Here is a 21,280-nt window from a genome sequence, read left to right on the forward strand (position 1 = left end):
AGCTATTCATAGACAATGTTTAATGTTTGGCCTGTGTGCATCTTAGCTACCAGGGTCACTGGTGTAAATCTGAAAGGAGCACGTCAGGAAATAAAGTTCAGTTTATCCTGCTAAGTGGACTGTTACCGCTCACAGCTTTGCCTCTTCTCTGTTAATTTCCTTAGCTTTTAATGTAGCTGTCTGTACAAATAACTCTGCCAGTAGTCTGTGTTCTAAAAGGGCTTTTGATGGAAAATTTAAAACTTTAAAATGTTCTTGTTTTTTATGGAAAAACTTTTATTGTGCCTTAGGGGAATTTTTTATGGGCACAGCTCTTCTGTGCATTTATGCATATAAATACATAAGAAAATATTAAACATCATTTCTATTGCACGTGCATAACTCATTGCATCATAGTCACGATATATTGCACATACACAGTTTGTGCAGCATTATAGAGCATAATTGGTTTATACTGACCCAGGTGCATTTACCCTTGCCATTTATTTCTGTTAATGATTTTAATAGGTAAGGGAACAAATGATTTGTATTTGTTTGATCTGTATTTGGGAACCCTAAAACGTTTGCTAGAAGAAAGAAGTTTATATTCAGAATTAAGAGTATGAAAAGGATAGTTTTTTTCTGCCGTTCTAATCATGGATTGTTCAAAACATTGTCTACAAGAGGGAGTACTGCTTCACTGCTGCAATTAGATAGCAAGATGATAGTGTCTGTGCAGGACATGTGGTCCTCTGATTTATAAGCTTTCTAATGAAATACAAACTTCTTTTCCATACAACCACAGTAACTGTTTGCTAATATACAGTCAAGTCCACTTTAAACATCCTCCTCAGACTAAGAAGGGTTTTTCCAGAAAGGTTTTCCCGAATACCCAGAAAATAAGCTCCTGTGTTAATGATAGCCACCCTCTGACAGTAATGGGGCTCGGCTGATGTGTACCTTGAAGACGAGATCTACTGGGTTATGCTTCTCTGTTGGAATTGTTTTTAAATCAAGGAGACCAGGTGTGTGTTGTCTTAATTTGCGAAGTAGGTTTCTTTACAAGGGCACTGTACTAACACTGACGGCTCTCGGCTCCCTGCTTTTCCCATCCCTGCCCACTTTAGTTACAGGACCATATTCTGGCCACCTTGTGCATCATGTGATATTGCAAGAGGTTGCAGAGGTAGTTAAAAAAATACAGAAGTAGTGCTTGTTTTAAAAGTAATTACATAGAACGAACTATTCTGATTCATAAGCACTACTTTATAGGCTGCTTTGCGCTTGCTTCAGTGTGGTTGGATTTCACATATACAGGAGCAGCTCTGAATTGCTCACCCTGTACAGCACTCCTCTCCCAGGGGTCTACGCTGGTTCAAGCCCGGGATTGTTATCGTTCACTTGTAGTTGCTCACTGCTTTGCTTTATTTTAGGGACTAATCCAGTTCCAGTTGTGGAAATGATTCATTATGCAATGCAAATACTGTATACTTGTCCATGTGAAAGGAGTGCTGAAAACTATCCAGAGCAAATAAGAAGCATGCTCAGTGGGTTCCCCAGGTCCCAGAGTGGGAAGAGCTGCGAGCAGTGCTGTGCCGTGGGTCTGACCGCTGTCTGTGTCTGTCTGTCCCCCCAGCTCATGGGTGCTGCGAGGCCGTGCTGGTCACGCTGTGCTCGGCCAGGCCGGGCCGCCCCGTGGGCTCTGTGGCGCAGGAGCGCTTCCTGTTCGTGCAGGACCTGGCTTTCGACGTGGCCCAGTTCCTGGTGAGCTCGGCCGGCCGGCCCGCCGCCCTGGAGGACGCCCGGCTGCTGGACGAGTTTCCCATCCCGCCGGCGGAGAGCGAGCGTCTGGACGGGAGCGTGGCGCTGGCGATGAGGCACATGGCCCTGCCCGAGGGCTGGAGCGTGCTGGGGGCCGGCGAGGGCAGCGGTGAGCTCAGGCCGTGGGGGGTTTCTCCACTCGGGGGGGGGCATGTTGGTGGCTGCAGGACAGCAGAGGGGCGGAAAGAAAGCTTTAACCCTGCACTCAGTAAAAAGTCTGAACGTGAGCCCGAACAGAATTCTTTATTTATACTGAGGCATATTAAGCTTCCTTCTACTATTCGTGTGTCTTGGATTTTTTTTTTTATATATCAGTTTATGGTGATTTACTTTGAAAGAAAAGCACAATTGAGGATTTTGCATAGCGGATGGGTAAACTCTTGCAGATTTTGAAGTAGAGCCACCTTTGCATTTGTTTTCTTTTCAGATTTGGTGCTTACCTTCTGTAGCTATAAAAGCTCCATCCTGGACTAGTAATTCATTAGTGCTCCAATTTAGCTCATAACTGTGTATTGAAATGGTTGCTTCTCCCTTACCATCCAGCTTTCTCTTCCTGAGAAAATGTATTAAGCAGGTTAATCAGCTTCCTGGGGATATTCACCGTATTGAGAGAGGCATGTCTTATGCCCTGATTTGCTGGGTGAATTAGGTTGCCTGCTTTGGAGAAGTAGTGTTTCATGCAGTTATAAAGGCTTTATAGCCGCTGAGAAGGCTGCTGATGTCATGCAAATTTCTCTTGCAGAGTGAAAGTGTTGAGTTAACGATTGTGGAAAAATTTGCATTACTCGATATTGGGTTGTGAATTAATTTCAGAAAATTTCCTTAGTTTACTGAGCTGCAGGAATGTTTTCAAGTACTGTACACTTTTTTTATAGGTTCAGGAATTTATGTAAAAATTACTGCACTGGAAAAGCAAACCATTGATCGTTGTTGATAGTTCTCAAAAGTGGTGTTTCCAGAAACCTAGCTGCAGTTATATGCGAGTTGAGGTGTGAAATATTTTTAAAATCCAAAATGAGGTTTTCACGATAAAAAAGTGGAGATTGCCTCAGTCTTCAAGTCAATCCAGTCTAGATGCATCCTCCACAGCATGGTGATCTCTTGCTAGTTTAATTGAAATGCAGCAATTTTGTTTTTATCCAGAGACCCTTGTAAAACCGCTGGTATAATTTTACCAGACAGGGCTTTCAACTCTATAATTAACACTGCATTAGGTATTTAGTCTTTATCTGGTGATCCATTAACTCTAATTAGATGTAGTTAAACAAAATGTTCATGGATGTTTCATCAGTATGAGGACAACATAATGCAAATTACTATACAGAGTTTATATGATATAAACAGATGTCAAGCTTACAATATTATCCTGCTATTAAGTGATGACATGTTTATTCACAGCCATTATTAATCCACGTTACAAGCCCTTTGCTTATTTTATAGCAAGGGTTATAAAGGGAGAGTCCAAGCGTCAGTGAATTGTCCTGTCTGAAAAGAAAGCTTATGCATTTTTCTGATATCCGACATCACTGGGCTCAGCAGGACATTACTGAACAATACTGAAATCCGAAGCAATAGCAGCAGCTCCTGCCTTTATTTCAGTGCCCTGGGTAGACGTGGGTCCTGGTTAGGAACCTATGTACATGTCACTGTCATCCTGTTGGTGCTGTTCTGGACTGTGACAACAGGGGGAAGCGATTTGGTGCAGAACTTGCAAGTTGTGCACATATGTCCACCCCTCCGTAAGCAGGGCATCCCAGGCGCCTGACATTCCTTGTAACAAGTAGCACAGATTCGGCGATGATTTTTGTTGGCTCCAGTTATAACTGTTTTTCTGCAGTTTTCTCTTTGCTTTTGGATCCATATTACAAGTATGGAATGCAATGTCTGATATTGCAAAGAAAAACATTCCCACCCAATTAAATATTTCACTTTCTGGCACTGGACATTTATGAGCCCTATTAAAAAAATACATTTTTCCTGGAACTTGATGTTTAAAGATAAATGGATGGACTGGTCACAGCTGAACTAATTCAATGCTTCATTTCAAGTGCAGCTTTTGTACAGCTCAGTGGATCAAGATGTTGTGAAGACAACATAAGAAAAACAAGTTTTCTTGTTGTGCTTCTAACAGTAAATGTGCTGTTAAAAGCAACCCATTAAGTGGGATTTTTAAAGATATTTAATTGCAAGACTATCAAAATTTAAACTGTGTAAAGAAAAGCAATTGCACTGAAACTGTCTAGAGGGATTTTGTCTTTTTTGTTTCTACTGGACACAGCTACATTTGCAATAACTGCCACTGATCTGGTCTGAGCATGCCTTTTAATGTCTTTGTGATGGAATTCTTGAAGCCCATACCATGGAAAACTGATTGCACAGTGTCCTGAGTTGCTGGTTCATTTTTTGGTGTCTCTGCAGTCTGATAGCTCAGGAAATGTGCAGGTGAAATTCCCTGATGGCTTTGAACTTGATGACAAGGCTATACAACTGTCTGAAGAATGACATTTGTTTACACAGCCGTCTTCGGTGGAAAGGTTTGTGTACTGGTTTGCAATACAGCAATTCCCAGCCTCCAGCCCCCTGCCTTATCTTTCTCTCTTTCCCTGCTCCCTCTCATGCTTTCCCATTATCCACGCCCTGAGGGCTGAGTGTGATTGTTTAATCCAGTTAGAGGTTTATAACCTGTAGCAGCAGAAAGGGAGGGGGTTCCACTCCGTTCACTGGCACCTGAGACCATTACGCAGACTCTGCTGTAATCCGACACATGCCTTTCAAAATTGGCACCTGAGGCTCTTGTCTGACAGACTGCTCCACAAAAAGTGCACCATGAAAGTGAAAATAAGGGAGCAGCTCACCACCAAACTCCCCATAAATCTGCTAATCATCAGTGATATTAAGTAATTATACACAGTTGATTGTTATCTGTTTAATGAGAGTTAAACAAGTTTTTCTGTTGAGCTGTACAGAATCCTCAGTGATAATGTATTGGACGGATGTGGTGCTCTTGGCTGAAGGAAACAGCTTTCTTTGGAATGAGAATTACCATTCATAGGCAGGCGAGGCCAGCTGAGATGCAATCTGGATAAAGACTGTTATCTGGCAGAGAAGTGAATGCTAATTGCAGTAGCATAACTGAATAATGCCTGTGGGACTCCTTGATAGATTTAAAAGGCTTATATGAACAAACAAATTCACCTTCATCCTGTGTTACTTTTGCACTGCTTCCTTGGGCAACAGAAGCTCCTGTAAAAAGAACAAACGTTCTTCATGTTTAGTTTTTAATCTCCAAAGACATTTTAATAAACATGATATCCTGGAAAGGTTCTTCATACACTTTTGGCTCACTCTATGAAATAAAAATAGACAAACAAGTTGCTATCTTTGCACACCGTGCCTAATGTACATTTTTGCCCAATTGGTGCTGGAATTCCACTGGCTGGTGTCTGTTCAAGCTTGAGTTCAGGGATAGTTCCAGCTGCCTGTGCTGGACCAGGGCACAGGATCCTGATGGGCTTATGTGCTTCTTAGTGAGGAGACGTTAAAGCAGTTGTAGAACGATTCATTTTTTACCCCCCTTTGTGAGGCAACAGGAGCTGGATGAATGTTGGATGGCTGGATGAGATCCTTAGATCATTATGCTACTGTCTACTACATGGGCCAAAAGGTCTCCTCTAATTTGTAACTCTGTTTTTTAGCCATTCTTAAATTTGTGTTCTGCTGTTTCAGATCATGGCAGATTTTATTATTCTTTTTTGCAAACTAATTTCACAGACTAATTTGATTTATTTGAAGTATGCCTCTGCTGTGCATTGTCTTCCTAGCATATTTCATTCCGCCTAGTCAGCTTTTTCATGGATAAAAAAGCATAATAAACAGGAACCTTGCCATTTTTTACTTCTAATTCTATTATTATCTTTACATGAATTGGGTTTGTGGAACGTTAAATCGAAAGTAAAATTAGACTTTTAGTAATAAATGTTTTTTTTAATCCGATAGCTCTTTTTAGTGGCTCTATCTTAGAGAAGGGCTGGGACTGCGGAAGAAAATGTATGTTCTAATGTGCTCTTCATCGAATGGGATTCTCCACTCATGCCTTTCTCTGTCTTTCTGTAGTGCTTTAACTACAGGAGGAAGGCTGGTTGGACATTGCAAGTTCAAAGTTCTGTACTTTATTGCCGTAACTCTTTGCATGAAATTTGCTTTGGTGAGCTCATACAATTCAAAACATACAATACAAATATGTAACTTAGAGCCCATAATATGGGGCCAGCAGGGGGCGCTCACGCTGCGGTCCATGTGGGTCCTAATGCCCCAGTATAGTGACGGGGACACTATACTGTAAACAGGTGCTGTACTTTGGATGAGACGTAAAACTGAGGTCCTGACACTCTGTGGTCATTAAAAATCCCAGGGTGTTTCTCGAAAAGAGTGGGGTGTAACCCCGGCGTCCTGGCCAAATTTCCCATTGGCCCTTACCAATCATGGCCTCCTAATAATCTCACTCTATGAATTGGCTACATAACTCTGGTCTCCTCCCCACTGATATCTGATGTGTGATGAGCGTTCTGGTGCACTATGCCTGCCGTCACATCATCCAGGTGGGGCTGCACATTGGTGGTGGTGGAGGAGAGTCCCCATTACCTGTAAAGCCCTTTGAGTGGAGTGTCCAGAAAAGTGCTATATAAGTGTAAGCAATTATTATTCATTATTATAATAAACATTATCCCTCTGACTCTTAAGCATGCCATTCTAGACACACGCCTGCAATGAGATAAATCACAGCGAGGCGAAACCTCATAAAATAACAATGAGCCATGCAAAAACTTCAGGATCCAAGTGCAGAGTTCCTGCATCTCGGAGCTCTGGGTGGGTGCTGTTACTGAACCTCGTGGTCCCTGTCTTGACGGACCTCAGCCGCCCAGCAGAGGAGAGAGAAGGAAACAGCTTGGGCAGGATCTTGAGAGCTTTGTGTTTCAGTCTGGAGAGGGAGAGTGAGTCCACAGAGGGAAGGAGCATCCTGCAGTGCTGGAGGTGATGTACACTGCCCTCTCTAGCTGCATCCTGTCCTGGGCAGAGGAGTTGCTACACCATACAGTGATGGAAGGTCAAAACACTCAATAACAGATGTAGAGTTTTGCCTCTGTCTGTTCATGTGCATCTGCTGACTGAACTCATATGACGGAGCATGCAATTTCACTTATATGAAGCATAGAGACCTTAACAGTACAATTCTGATGGAAAATCCTTGCAAATATCCATGAAGAGTGGAGTCACTGCTGACTTTAAACATGCAGAATAGCCAGACCTGTCAGTGAAAAGATGTTATTGCTGGTGCACAGTGGAGATAGCTTGCTAAATGGGCTTCTGTCTAGTAGAGATTAGAAAATGTATATGCTGATAGAGAGAACCTACATCAGCAGGTACCAATTGTTCATTGTGTCATTGATCAGCCATCAAAATGGCATCTTTTGTGCTTTTCCCTTTGTGTAAGAGAACAATTTCAGACCTGTTCTTGAATTCGGTGAGTTTCCATTTTAGCTTAAAATGCGCCGTGACATTGTTTTTGCATCTACTGAGGTAAATTGCCCTCTATGCTGTTAAGCTGCAGTAGTAGCCTCTAAAAGGGGTAGTTATTTGAAAGCTGGTTATTCCCTTATGCAGAACCATTTTCTTGATGGATTATTGTAAGGAAGCAGTGGGCAAAGTAGGAATGATCTGAAGTGTTGTGGATCAAGTTCTGTAATATTTTGAATTCTGGTTTTAACAATTCCATTTGCATTTGTTCCTGTGAAGAAACGTTAAAGTTTGGATTTTTAAGGGAAACGAAATTCTCGGGTTACCTGCTAATGGACTGGCCAGCTGTGCAATGCCTTCGCAAAGCCTGCTGTTTCCTGCAGCTGGCTGTGGCCCTGCTCTTGGCGATTGGTGTTGGCTGGCGGGGGGGCTGAGCTGGTTTTTAATACATGAATGGCTGGAGCCAGGCCCATAGTGAGACTTACTTCAGCGTTGCCATGCTTTGCTGCACACTGGAAGAACTTCAGCGCGGAGGGAACCTGGAATAAGAGATGTGTCCTTTCATAAAAGGCCAAAATTTTGGTTGAATAAAAAATTAATTGATGTAATACAATTTTCTGTGACCCTGTCTAAGAACTCAAATAAAATGCCTTAATTTGTTCATATTCTCTAATTACAAAGTTAGTATTATTTGTTATGAGAGGGACTCTCATAAAAAAACTGCTAGTTCTGCAGTTGTCAAAGCAGTTCTCTCAGCAGAAAGGGGCTCTTTCATTTTATCACACCTCTCGGTGGGTAGATTACATTCTATTTTGAATTTAGGCAAAGAACATTATATTGTGTTCAAACTAAGTAAATTTAAATGCTAAAATGTTTGAGTCTTCCAGTACTTGATGCTGCAGACTCTGAGGAGAGTAAGAACTAGAATTTCTCTCACTATTGAGTACTTGAAAACAACCACACAAATCCTGTCAAGAGATACAAATAAACTCGAAATAGAATGTCTTGTATCTATCTGAGGATAAACAGATCAATGGTAATTAGTGTTATGGCTGTGTTCCAAGCATTGGTGTTAATGGAGTTAAAAAAATCATTTTAGTTCTATCTTTTTTATAATCTTTGTGTGTACCTAAGAAAACGTTCAAACAAATGTCAGTGTAGCCGCTTTTTATGTGCCTAAATTGAGCTCCAGGTTCCCAGCAGTCCATTTAAACTTGAATTTTTATTCCTTGTGTTTCATTAGCAGGCTTTAACAATTCTCCAACTGTGTCTTGATCCTTGGAGGATAGTGCAAAGGGTCTGTTCAGCTTTTTAAGTACCTAAAATATAGGGATAATCCTCCACACTGAAAGGTCTCGCAGAAAGCTCTTAAAGATTTAATTACACGGACAGTAATTAGACTGTGGCTTTGAGAGTGCTAAAAACATCCTGTGGTAGCGTGCTCCTGGCGCACTCGTGAATGGCCTTCCCACAGCACAGCCGTGGCAGGAGGGGGGAGGGAGGGAGGGGCGATGACCGCTGTGTACTGCACCTTGTGCACATGTACCTCCGCACAGCAGCACACAGATCGGAGAGGACGCCGAACTCCTGCCTCGTCTGCCCCGATCGGGAGTTTGAGTTCCTCTGCGGGGGGCCCCCCTCCAGCCAGCGCTGCGGAGAGCGGGGTGTAGGATGCGCAGGCGCCCTCCTGACGGCTGCTCGTTTGCCCTTCCTCGCAGAGCCTTCGCCCCAGGAGACCCTGCTGCACTTCGCCGCCCGGCGCGGGCTCTGGCGGCTGGCCCTGTTCCTGCTCCAGCAGCCGGGTGGCAGAGCAGCCCTCAGGCTGCCCAACAGACAGGGCGCCACCCCAGTCGACGTGGCCCGGCAGAGAGGAAACTGCCGGGTGGAGGAGCTCCTGGCTCGGTAAGTTCTGGACTGGGCCCGCAGAGGGGCAGCCCCAGGGTCAGCTAGGCGTCTCTAGCCGCACGCGCTCATTGTGCGCACAGTTCTCACCTCTGCTGCTCAGCCCTGCTGTTTTCGAAAGCTTCTGGAAGCAAATCTTTGGGCAGATACTGGGAGGTGAGGTGTATGCCCAGCCAAACAAATACAAGTCTGGTTAGTGACGTTTTGTTTCACCATGTTTTTAATAGTGTGCAATTGATATTTTTGAGGGCCCTAAATAAGACCAGGCTTAGCAGCTAGCAAGTAAATGCAGCACATAGTTGTCTCACCTGTAAAAGTTTCCTATGAGTGCGGAATCCCATGTTTAGGTTAGGACCTTCTTTGGGAGGTGCTGTGCTGCAGAACTGTGAATTGGATTCTCTTACAGATTTTGTTAAGAATGGCTTTACTTGCTACTGAATATATACTTACTAAAGACATGGGCCAGTGACATTAGTAAAGGGTAAAGTAGGAGCAGCAAAATTTTAAAGAGGAGTTTATGGTGCTGGTATATACTTCGGTGGTGTATCTAATAATGCATGACGTTTTGACTTGCAACAGCATTTGGAAAAACACGAAATCCCTGTGCTATCTAGCTGCTCTTTAAATAGCCTAAAAAGCGAAGCAGTCATGACTTTCTCTTTTTTTTTCATAGCACAGTTCATGTTTTCGTTGTTGTTTTGGCAATGCCGAGCCAGCCTGTTGACATCGGTGTGAGACTGTTCCAAAATGAGATAAGCACAAATCGCACACAGAAGGGCACCATGGCATTGAGCTCTCCTTGTGTAAATATTTGGTTGAATTAGCTTTGAAACTTCTTTGTCGGGCTGTGGTTCTGAGTTCCCTGCACAGGGGCAGTTATTCCACCTGTATGCTGCTTTATTTTCCCAGGCGGTTTTTCCTCTGTTAATTTGAGTGGGCCAGTGCCCTGCTGTCTTTCCTCGGCTGCGTCTTTTTTCCAGTGCTGCTCTGAGCACAGCAGTGCTCTTTTAGATGGGCAGCTGTGGAAAACACAGCGTGTTGCCCCTGGGGTCCCTGGGGAGCCGTCCTTTGTTATTGACAGTTTCACTCTCCAGAGTGAAACAGCACCTTGCTGTGAGCTCTTCAGTACATCCTCTTGAGCTGTGATGCTAAAAAGGAATTTATTATTGGACCCTTATTTTGTGTGTTTCATTTCCCTCTTTCCTGCTGCATTACATCATTTAGACAAAAAAAGGCAACGTTGTCGGAGTAACTTTGCCACATCCCTTTAATCTACATTCAAGTTAAACACAATTTGGCAGAAACGTTGTCTAAAAGCATTGTCTATGGTGCTTCTCAAAGACAGCATTGCAGTTGCAGGCAACAGGCTGTCCTCTGCTGATTGTTCGAAAACGATGGTGAATTAATCACAGGGAGCAGTTTGCTGGCTGTTCAACGTGAGACAAGTGCATCTTTAGGCTCACGTGGTCTCTAAAAAGGCAGGCCACTGCTCTTCTCAGTTGGAGGTGGGGGGGGGGGGAATCTGATACCCGTAGGAGAGTCGCAAAACCTTGGATGGGCAGATCATGTGATCGGCACTTTCCTGGGTTTTGTTACATGCAAACACAAAACCAGGTTGTCTGCATGGGGCCTTACTCCCGTCTTCAGTCACAGTGGCATTGCAAGGTAAAATGCGATAGAAGATTCCTTTCAATTCTCTACGAAAGGTACATATTTAGATTTAGAAGATGAAAGAGAGAATGTGTTTTTTTATTGTTTTGTCATACTTTGTATTTAGGGTCTCCTAAAATATATGTATATGCTGTGTGGTCAGGTTTGTGCTGCTCAGAGGTTTTCTTTCTTTTAACATGGAGACTGGGGAGTTGATCACCTGTTACTGTGAATCGGACCAAAACATTAGTTTGCAGGTTGGGTAGAGTGTTGTGTATTTGTTCTGCAGATTTGAACAGTAGATGTTAGATGTTTAGAGGCAGGGTGTTTGAGTCAGTGTTATTTTCACATTACCCAGTCATGGATACAGGATTTTCTAAAATTTAAAAGATCGTGTGAAGATTAATATTTTTAAGAGGAATTAGTTAAAAAAAAACTTTTTCAAAAAACTTCAATTCTGTTGCTGTTTGGTATCTTTTAATTTTCCATGTTAAGAGGACCACAGTTTCTGCTGCCTTTCTTTGCCCATAACCTCTGCGTTTTATGCTCATGATGTCATGAGGGTTGCCATGGACACATTCTCAGGTCCTTCATCTGTTTTTTTTTTTTGTATGTCATTAAAAGTAATAAGACCTTTGAGGATTTGCAAAGCAGAATCCATTTCCTTGTGGTGACTAAGGGCTTACCAGTGACTTTCGTGTGTTTTTCTGTTTCGGTATCTTTCAAATGCAAGTTTCCAGAAATATCCCCGTGTTATTTCTGGGCTCGTTGTAGTCAGAGTTACCCGACTCCAGCTTTCAGTGTACGATTGCCCTGGTGTAGCACACCCAACTCTCTCCAGATTTATTTCCAGAAAGGTGTGTGCCATGTGAACATAGAGATGAGTTTGTTTTTGGAATTTGATTTTAGATGAAAATTGTTACGGGACATGTTAAATAAAGGTTTCAGTTAATAGACGACTCCTGTAGAGCTGTACGTTTTGCTCTCAACATTGCAAACGCATGGCGGTACCAGTTGTTGCCATGGTAAGAAGATCTCGGTGGCCAGTCGGGCAGCGTCGGACGAGGGCCGCGACGCGTCTTTGTGAGCGAGCAGTGCTGCCAGCCTGAGTGCTTGTCTCCGACAGGGACGCGGCGGCGCTGCAGGACTGCTGGACTGGGGGCTCCCAACTGGTCTTCTCGGGGGACTGCCAGGTGAAGCACCACCCGGGCCTGGGCACCTACACACTGACAGCGGGCGCGGCGCCAGGGAGCCAGCCTGCCAGCCTGGATGGGGACGTGGAGCGGCTGCGCGGGTTAATGCGCTCTCACCGGGCCGGGAAGGTGTGTCCCGGCGCCGCCTCATTCCGCCGGCTGCCCCGCTTCTCGGGATTGAAGAAGTTTTGCAATTGAAAAGCAGTTCAGCGGTCTGACATCGACCTTAAATTGTTCACTGGGGCCTCTGAATGTTTAGTTGAAAATGTTTGGAGGAGTGTCGCTATCACAGGTTGTGCTCCATCATGGTAGTTGGCAGATTTTGAAATGTTAGTGATGGATTCTTCCAATAAATTGCTAAAATAAAAAAATCCTTCTGTTATACATGCGCAAGACATAGTCTCTGATTGTTTTTATTTAACTTAAAGCCCTTTTCTACAATAATTCTACAAAAAGCTTGAATCAGTTAAAACTGTTTCATGAGTCTTTTTAATTCTGCTGATACTATAGAAATATCATGTTATTTAGCTTCAGGGAAGGATGTGCTTGCAGTCCAACCTGTACTAATGAGAAACCCATCATAAGCAATAGGAGTGTTTATTTTTGGTCAGGTCCTGAGAAGCACGAATGTGGGTGAAGCTGAATAGCTGATTGTTAAGTCATTTTATTTATATTTTCAGGATGCACTTTCATCTCATTCCTCATCTGTACTACTGAACACTGACCAGGAGCACAGTGGTATGTTGACTGGATCTGCTGAACAGGCAGAAGACCCAGACAACCGATCAGAACAACCAAGCGTAGAAGAGCTGTGGCGGGTCTCTCTCGGCACGTGTGTGCAGGAATGGGCTCCGCACTGTGCCGTTGAAGGAGACAAGGGAGTGGACAGCAGCCACACCAGCAAAGCTCTTCCCAGTGAGTGTGAGGCAGATACGGAACAAAATCTGGACGCTTCCCTTCAGAACAATGCTGATGATGAGGTCAGGGTGTGTCCCTGTGAAACTAGCAGTCAAGATTACCAGTGCAGAAAGGAAAAAGAGGTGGGGACTGCCTCTGCTTCTGTAGTGGACTCTAGGAAGGAGTCGGATAAAAGCAACACTGTACCGAGCCAGACAGAGAGCAAAAGCCCGACTTCCAATGAAGAGGCCTGTGGAAATCAAGAGGAAACTGACACAGCATTGCCTGTAATCAGTGCAGGACAGGACAGCCCATACAAAGCTGATAAAGAAAATCAGGAAGGAGAGCAAGCTGAAGAGGGCTTGTCAGAGAAAGTATCCCAGGCACTAATCGAAGATAAATCTCAGCCTGACAACAGCGAATCGTCATTAGGAGACAATATGGGGCAGACAAGATCTCAGGACCACTACGAAACGGCTGAAAGAGAGGTGGAAAAGTGCTCAGTAAAAGAAGAAAAGAGTGAGCCTGTTCAGGACCTAGAAAGGTCTAGTGGCGGTGAGGATTTAGGAGCAGCAATAGTCAAAGAATGGGAAAGTAAAACAGAGGATTCCGAAGACTGCTCTGTAACGCAGGAACTGTTCGACTCTGCTATTCCTGGGGAGAATACTCAGGAGGCTGGCTGTGGATTCTCAGCAGAGCCAGAAATAGGGATTGCTTCTTCGTGTACTGCAGCAAACGGTCCTGACTGTGGAGAAGGAGCATGTAAATCGGAGGCATGTGAATCTGAACAAATCCAGGAAACAGCTGCTGTGGATTATTTTAAAGAAAATGAGTGCAGTGGCAGTGAGGAGAATAACAATGAGACAGCAGAGCCTGAAAGAGGTGCAGGGGACTGTAGTACCTCCTGCCTAAAGTCTAGCATGGAGAAAGGAAATCTTGATGAACAGTCGAGCGGTAGTGTTGAAGCCGTATGTAGCTTGGGTTTTGATCTTCCAGAAAAGGACAATGAGGAAGACTGTCCTGGTAATACAGAGGGCATAAGTAGTTCTATGGTTTTGAATTCCACCTCTTCTGAGGTCTCCGCCGATGCTGTTAAACAGGACCCCTTCACTCTACAGCTGCTTGCGCCAGAAGCTCATGCCGCAGGTGAAGAACAGGGCAATTGTTCAATAGCCAGTCCAGCAGATGAGCCTGAGGAGCTACGCAGTGCGACTCTGGAGACTGTGGTGGAATTGGAAGAGCATGAACCACTGTCCAGTGAAAATGCCGCCACGTCCTCCTCTGCTCTGGGTGTCGATTCAGCTGCCGGAGCTGTGGAAGACGAGTCGAGCTTGAATCAAGGCGCCCAGCCAGCTGCAGGGGACGTGGGGGCTGCAGTGGCACTTTCCAGCGAGGAGGAGGAGGACTCGTTCCTGTCAGTGAGCAGCTCGACCGCTGAAAGTTTTTACTTGCCTGAAGAAGGGAAGGCCATGGAGCTGTCTGCCGAAGCGCTGCCTCCACAGGAAATAGGCAATATGGAAAATGGGGATATGGACATACTTAAAACATCTGAGGGGAATCTGTTGCATCCAGATTCTCTTTCCCCATCTGAGATTACCACTAGCCATTTAGTGGATATCGGAGGTGAGCCACCAGGATTGGTCGAGAAGGAACCTGAACACGACCCGTCATCCTGCGAGTATGGCTCATCAGAGCCAGACTTTGTGGCATCATGTGATTTGTCAGACTGTGGCGAACCCCAAACGATGGCTGAGAGCCAGTGTGAGCAAGCGAAGGAGAACAAGGAATCGGAATTTGCGTCCGAAAAACAGCAGGATGTGGAGAAGCAGATGTCCAGTTCGGCAAACGGACAGTGTGGTGAAGAGCCCCTGGATGGTGCAGTGCTCTTGGAAAGTCACGTCAGTGAATTCCCAGGAGAAAAGGAGGATGTTTTTCTAAATGAAGAAGATGAGCGCATGTCACCCACTGTATCTGTACAAGAAAATATCTGCACAGAAATCTCCAAACCTGAGTTAAACGCAGACCTTGAGGGCTTCTTAGCTTTTCTAGGAGCGGAGGAACGGGTTTCTGAGGAGAATGAATTAAGAAGTCTCCCGACTGTGTTGGAGGAGGATACTGAGGAAGTCACGGTGGAAGCCCTGAACTGTGATGTTGAGGAGGAGCAGGAGCAGGAGCAGGTTGATGAAAACAATTTTTCTGCGGACGGCTCTGACCTCACGAGTGCAGACAGTGGCATTGCACATGGCGACAGCTCTGAGTCAGCAGAAATTCACACACTGACCTCTGAGAAGGACTCTGTTCTTGAATCCCCAATAACCCCTTCCTGTTCCGAGAACTCGGACAGCACTAGCAGCCTCCTGGCAGGCCAGGACACAGCCGCCTCTGTAGATACAGTCAGCAGTTTGGCTCTGGATCTGGACAGCCTGGAAAGCGAGAGCAAAGCTGCAGGAGAAGACGCAAGAGGGAGGGCAGAAGGCGATTTGAGTGACATTGCTCAAACTGCTGGAGGCACTGGGGAAGCTGCTGGTCCTGGCGTTGAAGACTCACCCACCGTCCTGGAGAACGGTAAGGGAACTCGATTTAGTCACTTAATGATTTACATAAAAAAACGTTCTAGATGTGTAAACACTGTCTCGACGTATCGTATGTTTGAAAAATCTCTGAATCTCTGAACGGTCATAAATTAATCACTTTGGCTCTGGGGTTAAGACACGTTTTGGTGGTGTCACATCTCCCTTTTCTATTGTTAGCAGTCCACAAAACACCTCTGTGTAATCCAATGATAATTATTACATATAATGTTAATTCCCATATCTATCCCCCCCAAACCCCCCCCCCCCAAATCAACAACATTCACAAGGGTGTTCTGCTTTCCATGAAGCAATGATTGCTCCAGAGGGGGAGTGTCTGAAAGCTGCCTGTGGTCCTACAAGCCTGAAACGTGCTCCTCACAACCTCGCAGCGGCCTCGTTTTATCCTGCGCAGAAGTACTGCCAGTAATCCGCAGGTTCTTACATAAATCTTGCTGGACATGAGTCAATCACTCTCATCAGAATCATACAAAGCCGGTGGAACTGTAACACCCGGTGCTCTGTGTATAGACAGATCTCCTGAGTCTCTGCCACGCGGTGAGGCGAGCCACGTCAGTATGCTGAAGTTTTTAAAGCCAAAGCCAAAGGCCAAACTAGTTTGGAAATGGGGAGTCCCATCAGTTTCTCTCATTTCTGAGCACAGCAATTCAAGCCACATGTGGGCTGGCAATTTAGACTTTAAATTTAATTTGATAGTAATTAGATAAAGCAGTTCAATGAAACCTGGATTGAATCTATAAACTATGAAATGAAAACTATCTGAAGTTAGTCAGCACAAGAATAATCTGAGACATTCAAAAACAACAGAAGTATTAAAATTGGAGGAAGGATTAAAGTATTAGACAGGCGTTCTCTTCTTTCAAAATAGCTGTTTACAATTAAAATGCATTTACTAGTCATTACAGTGGAAGCTGTATTTTGCCCTCACTTTTGACAGTTTCACTGCATGATGATTGTTTTTGGTACATTGCTCAGTATTTATTTCTAATCCAGCTGTGCTTTCATTTTTTGCCATAAGGTCTAGCTTTTGAAGGGGCTTAGTCTTGCCTGCGTTAAAAAAGATAGGTAAGCGTATTACAATTAGACGAGGTATGAAACGGCTCCAGATAGCTGTCTTATCAATGTTCCTCTCTGTTAAAATGCCTCATTGTAGCTGAATTACTGCTTTGTGAATCCCGGTGTTTTATGAGGATAGTGTCACATGACTGGACAGTGTAGAAGCAGCCATTGTGTTCAGGGTTGGGTGAGGCTCAGCCAGGCTGATATTTCAGGGGAAGCCCAACCCTTTTGTGTCAAGGGACCCGTATCTCATTGTCTGGCTGACCTTTAACCCCTGAAGGTCAACATGAATGTGTGAACTACACTGCATAGTGCTTGACCTCCAGTCTCGCACAGGTATTGTCGGTAGCTGAAAGTTTGCTCATTTTCTGTACAGTGTGTATTGCTCTTTTAATGTCAAATTTGCCTTTGTCAAAGCATTTACTGTACCTTATTTTAGAAATTGCAAAAAAGGTCTTTAGAAAACAGCTTTTTTTCAGACCTCCAGTCCTCATCTGCCGGGTGTGCTTTAAGCTCCGATTTCATTCAGTGGTAAAACCTTTTCTCGGGTGACAATGTTTACTTATGTGACTTTCGTATACTGCTGTGACAGTAGCTTCTATCCTGCTAGATCCTGTTTTATTTTTCAAATGCAACAGACAAGAAGGTGAAAATCTAAATATCGGGTCTTCCGTCATGAAGAGGCCAGTGGGAACAGGCAGTGTGTAGCCTGGCAACAGCTGAAGCCATTAGCTCTTCAGGAAAGGCTGTCCTCAGTTTGAAATGTTCCTGCTGATGTCATTTCTTTGGTTGTGAGAAACTGATGGACAGGGGTACACCCTTTCCTTTTTTTGTCATGCAGGTTTGCGTAGTTCTGCTTAGATAATAGAGGAGGTGCTGTGTGCAGCTCCGTGTGAAATGAATACCAGTGTGCTTTCAGTGCTGCTGCGTCAAGTGCACTCTCTGGGGAAACAGCCTGGTCAGTTTGTTTATGTTCAGAAATGGGTTTCTATGAGAATCCGAGACTTGCTGAATAACAGCATTCTTGGTAATGTGTTCAGGACATAACACGCAGACAAAATTAAATCTTTTTATTTTGCCACACAGTGGTCTTAAAGTTGTTCTCACATTATAATTTGCAACCCACCCTTAACCCTGTAATGAGGGGATTTCATTGATAAACTGTGTGTGTTTCCCCGAGCTGTAATGACTTTAGTCTAAATGTGTGGGAGAATGTACTAAGTTTATCACACAGCACTTTGCATAATTAGATTATGTGCGACAAGAAAGAAATGTTATAACAGTTCAAAGAAAGTTAAGTGAAGTACGGAAAAGCAGACATTTAGAACCGTGAAACGATGTAGAGCTCCATTACTGTTCTGTATTAAGTAGCAGTGGATTCAGAGCAGTAAATTATAGAGCCTTGCCCGATAAATAGTGAATCACTTTGAACCAGCAGCACTGCCTGGTTCTCGCCATGCTGTTATTTAAATTGCGGAACAGATGGCTTTGTCCTGTGCTCATCAAGTCCAGGTAGAAAAGCAAAAGCAAGATAAAAGATACAAAGCAGCAAAGAGCAAATACAACAACATTGTAATAATAATAATAATAATGCTCGTATAGCAAGTGCAACATAAGCACAGCAATACCTCTGCCTCCTGGTCTACACCTGAGACATCTATGTCCTGACACGAGGATGTGCTTGGTTCACAAGGCCGGGCCTCTCCATACAGTGTGTGGTTTTTGTGCTTGGGGTTTTCTCAGTTGTCTTATTACTTTGTGAGGTTTGCTCATTCTAATATGGCCTATCTTTGTACCACTCTTATCATAGCTGTTTGATACTTCGATACAGGGATCAAGCGAACAAATTTGTGCTCTTAGATGAGAAATACTTGAGAAAGACCCCCGTCTGTGAAGGGCAGGCAAGTCCAGCTTCTCTGTCTTGACTACTTTTTCTTTTTCTCTCAACGCAGAGAGAGAGGTGAGGGAAGCAGTCGAAGATGAAGTGGATTTTCCGAGAGCTTCGCCTTTCAGTGCAGGGGAGGAGACCACAGGAGACAAAACAATGGTGAGTTCTGGCCCATTTCCTTCACCTTGGAGCTGACAGTGTGAAAACGAGACCCTTGTAAATATGTGCAGACAGTCTGTAAATCTGGGGGCTGTTGCAGATGCTTAATTAACCACGGAAGGGGAAACGGTTTTCTGCTTTTTTGTCTTGGTTGTTTAAAAGGTTTTCCTTTTTTGCTGCAAGGAAACTTACGTCAACCAAAGTTTCCTTTTTTAACTGAATTTAATCTTTTTCTTCAGAAAGGCTGGATTTTTTATCTCTGACCCCCTTTTTGCTTTGTCTGTTGAATTGGAGCAAGGGCAGAGGCAGCAGTTCAGCACCCAAAGCATGCTTCAAGATCCCGGCAGTGAAAGGAGTTCACTGTTGTCCTTTCACGTGGGGAGAGGAGGGTGACATCATGATGTTAAAGCAAACAGGAGAGAGGTCATGAGATTCCCCACCCATACCAGGGATAATGAGTGCTGGAAGTGCCTTATTAATTCCAGGATATATCCACACCAAAAGGGCAGTTGAATGATAGTTTTATAGTGTATGTTTCCTGTAGCAGGCAGTTTTACTCCAAATTCATTCCTTTCTCTGTGTTGTTACCACAGCCAGTCTAGTGGGACCTTCAGTCACCATGATTCTGAGGTGCATTAGACAGCGCACAGAATGCCTGGTTTTACTGTACTACCTCGAGACACCAGTCGTTCACTAGTGTTTAAATGAGTGAGCCTTACCTGACTAATGTGTCTGCGTTTTCTCATGATTGAATTGTTAGTGCAAAAAAGCTGCATTCAGAAATGGGTCAGCTGCCTTGTGTTGCAGTTGGAGATTTTTTTTTTTATCCTGTGAATAACAGAGAAATGTCTCATCTTGCTCAATGCCTTTTCTGCTATAGTGTTGTTAGCTTTCAAATGCCAAGAATCATACAGCTTTTTACAAGACACGTAAGAGAGAATGATCAACAGCAGCCTGTGGATAGATGATTCCACTAGCTTAAAAGATAAAACTATTTCATTGAGGTTTCAGGTGAAATGTTACAATTGTGAGGGTGTTTTTTCATTGCTGAAGACAAATGCGCTTCACTTGGGAAGTAGGTTTCAGCTAGAAATGAGAAATCGCCTATTTAATATCTTGTGATGCAGGCAGCTTGGGTGGGTAGTTGAAAAAGCATGTACTGTATAGCAATTTATGAAGCAACTCTATGCTCATTTTTCACAATATTATTATTGAATGTGAATATTTATAAATGCTCTGGTATATTTTTAAAGCACTGTACAGAGCATGTTACTTATTTAAAAAGTGGCCTGTTTACATTCAAGTAACACCTCTTTTCACTGTTCCAGTCTGCTGAAAAAGGGAAGTCGCAAAGACTGAATGATGTCACAATCTAAAGTTTCCATTTAGCAGCTCTGCGGCCCTTGCATTATCGTTCATCCGTTTGGTCAAAGCGATAAGTGTCAACTTTTCCTCCCCATTCTCTGTGGCATGTTAAGGTGGTGTTTTCAGTTCTTTTGCAGCATTGTGACTGCTACAGGGCTTTTAATCTGGTGCAAGTGTCCTTTTGATTTTTTTTTTTAGGATGCCACTGAATTGTATGAAGCCACCAACATATCAACTTCCATATTCTTGTAAATTCTACAGCTGTAAGGGTTTGCTCCTTTATTGCCAGTCCTTGGCTGATTTTAGCAATGCCTTTGCAGATGGTGTTGTAATGTTTTCAGCTTGCTCAGATTTCAATTTGTGGTATAAAATGTTCTATATGCATGTGAATCCGAAGTTTTTCTTTAGATTGAATGGTCATGGTTTTTGGTTCCAGTGTACCTCCTAACTCTGAATAACTGGGTTGTGTCCAGTACAGCTGGTTGTTAATCCAGCTTTGCTCAGCTGTTGTTCACCTACGTTCCCATATTGAAACTGGTTTGTTGCTTAGGGGAATACATTATTGCAAATCCCTGCAGGGATTAATTCCTAATTGTTTTTTCAGCAGGTTTTAACGTGCTTGCTTTGTGGGCCGCACTGAGATCTGAAAACAAGATCTTTTGTTGGCCAAGATATATGCATAGACTGTATGCGTAGTCAGGAGGTTTTCTGCTGAGATGGAACGGGTATGTTTGCATATTTATTTGTGTGCTGAATACAAGAGTAATCAAAATCAATGAAAACATAGATGTGTAGTGTGATGCTACTAGTGAATCACATCAGGTGGCTTTGCTTTCTGCTACCAGTAGAGGGGGGTCTAATGCTGATGACAGTACAGGCAGGACCTTCTGAATCACAGCACAGGCATAAAGGGTTATTGTGAATTTATGGAGTTAATTTAAACACACAACATAGAACCTACACCAAAGAATCAAACATGCTTACACTTCATCAGGTGAACTTGAGCATTTATACAAGATAATTATGACATTGATTTGCAATGTGATGCTGCTTCTCTGGAATTCCCTTGTGTTGGGACCTTAATAATTGCTTACACTTATATAGTGCTTTCTCTGGACACTCCACTTAAAGGGTTTTACAGGTAATGGGGATCCCCTCCACCACCAGTGTGCAGCCCTACCTGGATGATGTGACGGTAGCCATAGTGCGCCAGTACACTCCCCACACGCCAGCTCTCAGTGAGGAGGAGAGCAGAGTGATGA

The 21,280-nt window shown here is 43.8% G+C and overlaps 1 protein-coding gene across 8 annotated transcripts in view; it reads left to right on the forward strand.

The window, feature by feature from the left end:
• The window catches only part of akap13 (A-kinase anchoring protein 13), a 120,464-nt gene that overhangs the window by 40,455 nt on the left and 58,729 nt on the right, over nucleotides 1-21,280 (forward strand). For all 8 annotated transcript variants that reach the window (XM_069190658.1, XM_069190657.1, XM_069190661.1 and 5 more), the window contains 5 exons: nucleotides 1,616-1,909; nucleotides 9,033-9,216; nucleotides 11,993-12,188; nucleotides 12,740-15,521; nucleotides 18,559-18,653. In XM_069190658.1, coding sequence (XP_069046759.1) covers nucleotides 1,616-1,909; nucleotides 9,033-9,216; nucleotides 11,993-12,188; nucleotides 12,740-15,521; nucleotides 18,559-18,653 — 3,551 coding nt within the window. The remainder of the gene's footprint in view (nucleotides 1-1,615; nucleotides 1,910-9,032; nucleotides 9,217-11,992; nucleotides 12,189-12,739; nucleotides 15,522-18,558; nucleotides 18,654-21,280) is intronic.

This window comes from Lepisosteus oculatus, chromosome 5 (assembly GCF_040954835.1).
Source record: "Lepisosteus oculatus isolate fLepOcu1 chromosome 5, fLepOcu1.hap2, whole genome shotgun sequence".
NCBI classification, from domain to species: Eukaryota; Metazoa; Chordata; class Actinopteri; order Semionotiformes; family Lepisosteidae; genus Lepisosteus; species Lepisosteus oculatus.